Raw genomic sequence first — 8,022 nt, forward strand, 5'->3', positions numbered from 1 at the left:
ATTGACAGAGCCGTTCCCAGGAGCCAGGGAAGTGGTTTGCAGCCCTGTCTCCATGGGCTGGTGGAGTAGTCCAGGCACCAGCTGGACCCACACGGTGGCTGAGGAGCTGGCACAGGGCAGGGCTGCACCAGCAGCTGGACATCAGCCCTTCCTGGCACCGTGGAGAGAGATAAAAGATATCAAAGTGCAGCTGAGGGGCTGCAAATGGTTAAGTGCTGTGGCTGAGAGACACCAGGCCAGTGCTGGGCCGAGTGCTGCTCCCTCCCTGCCTCCCTCCCTCTCTTTTATGATGTTTAAATAATGTCCTTTGCGTTCCTCACTGCTGCTCCACGGCCTTGAAATAGAAACTGGATCGATCAGCGAGGCTGAGCCTTCCCAGACCTCTCTTTAATGGACTGGAGAACCCATCTGTGCTGGTCCTGGGGCTCTGGGCCTGCCTGGACCTGCCTGCACTGGCAGCCACCAGCACCTCAGGAACAGGGGCTCTTCAACCCCCCTGCACGGCTCTGGGGTCCCCCCTTGAACCCTCTGGCTCCTGGGGGGTGATTCCCAGGAATCCCAGGCTGCCTGGGCCCCCACTGATTCATCCACGGGATGTTTTTTCCCTAATCCCTCTGGCTGGTGCTCTGCTCTGTCCACACACACACACACAACACACACAACACACACATGGAAACTTTCTCTGGACTTTGCTTTCCAATTTTGGCCATGGAGAAGTGACCTTTCACTTTTCTCCCTCGACAACATCGCTGTCACCGTGGGAGCAGCTGGGTTTTCAGCATCTGGGACTTGGTTGCACACCAAAAGACTTTGATCTTCCCCAAAAAAATGCCCCAACATGACAAAAAACTGGGGTCAGGGGCACGCTCGTGGTGGGTCAAGCCTTGCTCTGCATCCAGCCCACAACTGCAAGGCCTAAAGAGGGCTCTTCCCCCCTCTTTTCCAAACCCAGGTCTCCCTCACAGGGCAGGACCACTCTGCCCTGCCGAGGGTGGCAGTGCTTTCCAGAAAAAAAAGGGAAAACCTGCACAAAGGGCAAAGGCTTTGCTGGGAGAAGGGCCATCTCAAGGGCAGCAGAGGCTGCTCATATCCCTGGGAATATCCCTGAGAATATCCTTGAGGAACACCCTGGCGCTGCAGGCCCCTGTCCAAGCACGGCAGCCTACGCTGAAGGGGGGAAAATTGGGATTTAAAGCAAAGGGAGCTGGGTTTGCTGCTCCCAGCCTGGGGTGGTTTGTGCCGCTGGAGCAAAGGGAATCCTCCGGGAAGAGGGGCACTGGGGGGGCTCAGCCCTGCACTGCCCTCCCCGTGGGATGGGCCTGGGTGCAGGGAATGGTCTCATCATCCCGGGAAGAGCCCCCTCAGCCCCAGAGGGACTGGCTGCTGCAGCTCTGGGATGAAGTACATGGAGGCAAGGGAGGGGAAACTGCTCCAACACCCCGAGCAGACCCTGAGGGTGCCCCTCCAACGGGGGAGAAGGCAAAGGAACAAGCCCTGGGCACATCCTGGGGACATGCAGGTGGCCCTACCCTGTCCCTGCTCCTCCCACGGGACCGAGGGTGGCTGAGATTCCTTCCCTGACATCCAACTGCAGCAGCAAGGCTGTAAAACCCCTGAATTCCCACGTTCTTTTGGCAGCAGCCCCAGCACGGTGGGAAACCCTGTGAGTCCCTCTGGGAGCACATGACATGCACCCCAGTCATGGCACGGGGTCACTGTGCCCCCCCTGCCCTCCCACCTCTGGTTTGATGAGATTTTTCGGGGTGTTGCCCTTGTAAAACCCTTCCCTGGCACTGATTCCCGGGGCACTGGGGCGTGGGGCAGGTGCCTCCCACGGGCAGGCGCTGCCTGTGCTGGAGGTGCTGCTGCTCCCCAGGCCAGGGAGTTCCCCAAAAACCTCCTCCCACCCTGGGCTGCCAGGCTGGCACCCCATGGCCTCCCCTGTGGGGAGGGCTGAGCCCACCCCGGGGTGCCCAGTGCAGCGCTGGGGTGCTCAGCCAACCCGAGGGGAGGAGGAGGAGAGGGGAGGAAGGCAGATGTGACCCCAGGATCAGCAGCACCTCTGGGGAGAGTTGCTGGACCCTCTCAGCCCCCCTCCAGCAGGCAGAGCTGCCCCCTCACCCCTCTCTATGTCCCCTCACCCCTCCCCGTGTCCCCTCACCCCTCCCCGTGTCCCAGCCTGCTCCCAGCACGGCAGGAGCCGGAGGATCCAGGTGGGAGCCCCCCGATCTCTGTGCCCAGAGCTGCCCACGCCCTGGAGCGGTGGCGTTTCCCAGGAGGGACGCGACCACCCTGTCCTACCCCCCCGCCCCTGCTGGGAGCCCTGGGCTGTCCCTGCTGCATTTCCCTGCCTGCGGGTCCCTTGATCCCGAACCGCCCCGTAACAGCCCCGAGATTGTCACGGCCCGGCGGCTCCAGAGCAAACCAACCGTGCGGGGACAACTCCCTGCACCAGCGGCGGGGGCGGGCAGAGCCTCGCCGGGGCTCCCTCGTGTGACCGCTCCACGCCCCGGCTCGTGGCACTGTGGCACCGGGGACACGGCTGCGCCCCCCACCTCCTGGTGACATGCTGGCAACCCTTTGGTGACAAGTCAACACCCTCCTGCCCATTCCCCCTCCCCTACCCCCCCCTCCATCCCCCGGGTGACAGACCTGCGTCCCCCCCGCCCCCAGGTGACACGTCCTGCACTCTCCCACCCCAGGTGACACCTCTGCTCCCTCCCCGAGCGACCTCTCCCGCATCCTCCCGCCGGGTGACATCACATCTCCTGCACACCCCGCCCGCTCAGGTGCCACCTCCTGCAGCCCCCGCGGGTGACACGACATGTCCTGCATCCCCCACCTCGGGTGACATCTCCTGCAGCCCCTCCCAGGTGACATGTCCTGCACACCCCCGCCCCCCGCCTTCCCAGGTGCCACCTCCTGCATCCCCCCCTCCCCGGGTGACATCTCCTGCACCCCCCCACCCTCCCAGGTGCCACCTTTCCCCACCCCAGGTGACACGTCCCGCCCCTCCCCTGCAGTGACATGTCACCCCCGGGTCCGGACACCCCGTGTCCCCTCGGCCGGGGGGCGTCCGGAGGCTGCGGGGGTGGGTCGGGCGGGTGTCCAAGGTGCCCCCGGTACTCACAGCCGGTCCTGTCCGCCAGCTCCCGCATCTCGGCGGGCACGGAGTGCGCGGAGCCCATCCCGGGCCGTGCCGGGAGCGGCGCCGCGGGCGCTGCACCGGGAGCGCCGCCGCCAACGCTTTATAAGGGCGGGGAGGCGGGGAGGGGCGGCGGGGCTGCCCCGGGTCCCTGCGCCCCGCACATCGCCGGGACGGGCACAGAGCGAGCGCCGAGCCGGGATGGGGGCAGAGAGAACACCGAGCCGGCATTGGGGCAGAGAGAGAGCACAGAGCTGGCACGGGGGCAGAGGGAGAGCACAGAGCTGGCACGGGGGCAGAGAGAACACCGAGCCGGCATTGGGGCAGAGAGAGAGCACAGGGCTGGCACGGGGGCAGAGAGAGAGCACAGGGCTGGCACGGGGGCAGAGAGAGAGCACAGGGCTGGCACGGGGGCAGAGAGAACACCGAGCCGGTACCGGGGCAGAGAGCACCGACCCGGCCCTGGGGCCACAGCGAACATCTGACCGTCCTTAGGTCCGGGGTTGACACCCCGCAGTTCTTAGGCTCCAGGCTGAACAGCCCAGCCAGCCCCGGGCTCCAGAATTAACACCGAGCCAGTCTTAGGTCCAGAGTTAACACCGAGCTATCCTTAGGCTCCAGACTGAACAGCCCAGGCAGCCTTAGGCTCCAGGGTTAACACCGAGCCGGCCTTAGGCTCCAGGGTCAGCATTCCTGCAGCCCTCAGGCTCCAGAGTGAGGGGCCGTGAGAAGGGCCCGGCCTGGGCGGGACCCCCTGGCAGGGGGGGAATTCCCGTCACGAGCTGGTGGCACCCGAAGCCCCGGCTGTGCCCACTCGTGGCTCTGGGCGCTGCACGGGGACCATCCCCCAGGAGAAGGGTGTGGAGTTACCCCCGGGTCCCCACTCCCTGCCCAGCCTGGCTGCAGGAATGTGGGCCGGGATCTCCCCCCCTCGAGGAGAACCCCCGGCTCCCACCTGAGCCCTTCCCCCCCCCCCGGCACTGCCCAGGGCTGCACCGACCCCCGGGATGGGGACAGGGCAAGGGGGCACAGACAGAGGGGTGACACAGGACACAGGACCCCGCAAAAGGGAATCCCAGCCCTGGGAGAGCCTGGCTGTGGTGCCAGGGTGTGGCAGCAGGAGGCAGGTTTGGTGCAGAGGTGGGTGATTCTGTCACCATCTCCCGCGGTGCCAGACCCGGCTCTGGCACTGGCAGGGCCACGTCAGCCTCCCACGGGCACAGGGAAGAGCACACAGGGGGTTTGGGAGGCAGCTCAGAAAGCACAGCACACCGTGGGAGGGGGTAGCAAGTCAGTGTCGTTTATTTTTTTAAAGCCAAATATAAACAGGAAAGGGATCAAATAATTTCCAGCCTCCAGCTGTCCCAGATCCAGGAAAATACCTGTTTATAAATAAAAAAGGAGAAAGGAGAGATGTCCCCATCTTGCAACCTCAGCTGTGTCGGGGGCCCTGGGACTCTGCACCCTCTGGGCAGTTTTCCATTAAATGTGGCTTTTTGTTTGGTTCAGGCCCCTCCAGCCCAGAGAAGGGAGGGTAACACAGCACCATTCTCTCCCTGCCTGCACAGTCCCTGTGCCCTCTGTGGAGGAGGAGCCAGCAGGGAGGCTGGCAGGGCCCATGGAGCTGGGATGGCCCTGGGAGATGCTCAGAACTAGTCAGGACAACACCCTGAGCAACCTGGTGTGCAGGTGAAGGTGGCCTGGAAGGGACCAGGACACCCCAGGAGCCCTTCTCCAGCCTTTCCTCACACCCTGTCCCAGAGGACACAGCACTCTGCTGGCCCCAGGCAGGGCTGGAGGGTCCTGCCGTCTGGTTTTCCTGCCAAGGCTGGTGACAAAGGTCATGGTTTGTCACAGAGGCCACGCTCCCAGCCCTTGGCTGTGTCAGGGCACTCTGAGAATGTTCCTGCTGGTCCTGCGTGTCAGGATGGGTGTGGGAGGGTTGGAAGGGCTTCCCAAGAGGATGTGGCACCACCAGCTGTCCCAGGGAACGCACTCCGCTGGTGGAGGGCTGGGAGCAGCTCTGCAGCCTCTCTCACAAGACACTGGCCTGTAAGAATGGACAAACCTCCCACAGATACTGTTGCCCACAGGCCTCACTCCCTGCTAGAGGAAACCCAGGAATGGTGCTCCCTGTAACAGCCCTGAGTCCCTGGATCCAGTGGCACTGCTGGGAACCAGCCCACGGCTGCTGCTCAGCTCCCTGTCCTTTTCCTAAGGATCCAGACAGTGACTCCTCCTTCCCTCCACCCTCCTCCCACCCTCCTCTTCCCCCACTCTGCTTTTCCTTCACCCTCCAGATTTTAACCTGGGCTGTTCTGTCCCCAGAACAGATGGCCAATGACATGGAAAGAGAAGGGAGAAGATGGTTTGGGCTGCAGGAAATTCACCCCTCTGCTCCCAGGGGATGCAGGACCAGAGGACTTTGGCACTGCACTGAGGAACCGGGCCAGGCTTTCCACTTGGTTGGATGGTGGGAGAGGAGGGAGGCAATTCCACCTTCTCCAGAAAACATCCCTTCTCCTGGAGAGCCCCACAGAGACAGGACAAACTGCACACTGTGTGCATCTGCACCATCTGTAACATGGACACTGACGTGGACCTGGATGTTACTCATGGACACAAGGAAATTTTGGGATCCACTGCTGTCTTCTTGGGGAAAAGGTGACTGTGGAAACCCCCTCCTGTGCTGCCAGGAGGGGAGGGGGCACAGGGAAACAGCAAATGTCACCCTGCTATCCCACAGAGGCGTTTCCTGCCGTGCGGGACCTCGGATGTGCAGCCTGCAGGAACTGATGTGCATTCCAAGGGGCTGCTCAAGCAGGGACAGAGAGGGATCCTTAGGGGGTTTCCAGCTTTCCCTGGCACCCTGGATGCTTGGGCTGAAGCTCCTACAGCTGCAGATACTTCAGCAGGGAATTCCTCCTCACCAAGAGCAAAACTCAACCCAGAGCAAACAGCACAGGAGGCAGAGGGGCCACCCCAACCAAACGGGAACAAACACACTTTGTGTTTGCCTGAAGTCCCAAAAGCAGACTTGGACCCTGGGCTGGTGTTGTGTGGGGCCTATTGAAAACACCTCCGGTTTCTTCCAGCTTTGGCACATCCAAGGCTGTGTCGGTGCTCCCGGGTGACACCAACACCCACAGCCAGGCGTGGGCAGCACAGCAAAGCAGAGCTGTCTGAGGACACAGTTCCTCCACCAAACACCTGCCAAAGGGCCCAGGATTTAGCTACAGGGCTGCTGTGCACCCAGTCCCTCACAGCACACAACACTCCCCTTGGAAACGGGAAGGGTGCAGTCTGTGGTGAGCAGCAGCTCCCCCACTTCCTCCTTGAACAGACTCTCCTCATGGTATAAACACAGAGTGGCCCCAAAAGAGGGATATAATGGGCTCTGCTGGCTGCTCTGGGAGCCCTGGCTTTAAGCACACAGCATGTGTTCACGTGGGTTACAGAAGCACTGGCCAGCACCAATTTTCAGGGGAACTCTGTGTGGCTTCCGTTGGCTCCTGTGGTTTTTTTATGGCACGACTCTGCCTGGCACTCAGGCAGCACCTGAGGGCTCCTGTGAGCTTGGTAAAATTCCCTTGATACACTTGAGAGAGGCCAAGATGTCACCAGACTGCCCATTTGGCAGAGTCCAAGGGAACTCGGTGACATCCAGAGCTGGGACTGGGAACGGGGAGCCCAAACCCTGCTCTGCCTGTTCTCAGCTACCAGCATCAACCCTGGGACTCCACAGCCCCATTCCCAACCTGGCACCCCTGCTAGGAATCTTTTGGGATCTGCTTTCAACCCCCAAAAAGGGCTGGAGGGCTGGGGTCTGCTCCAACCCTCGAGAACAAGGGATGGGTTTTAAGATTTTTGTCCAAGGTTTCCCTACCCTGATTCAAAATGAAGTTCCTCCTTCCCTGCAAGGTCATTTCAGTGCAGACCTGCTCCAGTGGAAGGTGTCCCTGCTCTTGGGAACTGGATGAGCTTTAAGGTCCCTTCCAACCCAAACTATTCTGGGACTCTATGATTATAATCCTTCACAGTTCCCCTTGGAGCAGAGCACCTTTTCCATTCCTCAGCACATTCCAGGCTGCTGTCCCTGAAGGCCTGGGGTCCCTACAGACCATCACCACCACTCCAGGGCCAACGTGCTGGGCTTTGAGTGTTTATTTCTTGCACACAACCAGTGCTCAGGACTGCAGGAGGATGACCAGGACTGCAGGAGCATGACCAGGACTGCAGGATGACCAGGACTGCAGGAGCATGACCAGGACTGCAGGAGGATGACCAGGACTGCAGGATGACCAGGATTGCAGGAGGATGACCAGGACTGCAGCAGGATGACCAGGACTGCAGCAGGATGACCAGGATTGCAGGAGGATGACCAGGACTGCAGCAGGATGACCAGGACTACAGCAGGATGACCAGGATTGCAGGAGGACAACCAGGACTGCAGGAGCATGACCAGGACTGCAGGATGACCAAGACTGCAGGAGGATGACCAGGACTGCAGGATGACCAGGACTGCAGGATGACCAGGACTGCGGGAGCATGACCAGGACTGCAGGATGACCAGGACTGCAGGAGGATGACCAGGACTGCAGGAGGATGACCAGGACTGCAGGATGACCAGGACTGCAGCAGGATGACCAGGACTGCAGAAGGATGACCAGGACTGCAGGATGACCAGGACTGCAGGAGGATGACCAGGACTGCAGAAGGATGACCAGGACTGCAGCAGGATGACCAGGACTGCAGGAGGATGACATGCAGTTCAAGCATTGCTTTAGGGCAGGGCTCTGTGATTTCACCTGAAGTGCTACAAGAGCCTAAGAGCATCCACCTAATTCTACAGGGACCTAATTCTCAGCTCTGAGAGA

At 61.3% G+C, this 8,022-nt stretch overlaps 1 protein-coding gene across 1 annotated transcript in view; it reads right to left on the reverse strand.

Annotated features, from left to right (window-relative positions):
- Window positions 1-3,234, reverse strand: part of TESC (tescalcin) — a 12,533-nt gene extending 9,299 nt beyond the window's left edge. Inside the window, exon 1 of the mRNA XM_017831357.1 lies at window positions 3,131-3,234. Within this exon, the coding sequence (XP_017686846.1) occupies window positions 3,131-3,188 (58 nt within the window). The 5' untranslated portion in view covers window positions 3,189-3,234. The remainder of the gene's footprint in view (window positions 1-3,130) is intronic.
- Between the last annotated feature and the right edge of the window lie 4,788 nt (window positions 3,235-8,022).

The sequence above is a fragment of the Lepidothrix coronata genome, unplaced genomic scaffold, assembly GCF_001604755.1.
Source record: "Lepidothrix coronata isolate B3197 unplaced genomic scaffold, Lepidothrix_coronata-1.0 Scaffold189, whole genome shotgun sequence".
In the NCBI taxonomy this organism is placed as follows: Eukaryota; Metazoa; Chordata; class Aves; order Passeriformes; family Pipridae; genus Lepidothrix; species Lepidothrix coronata.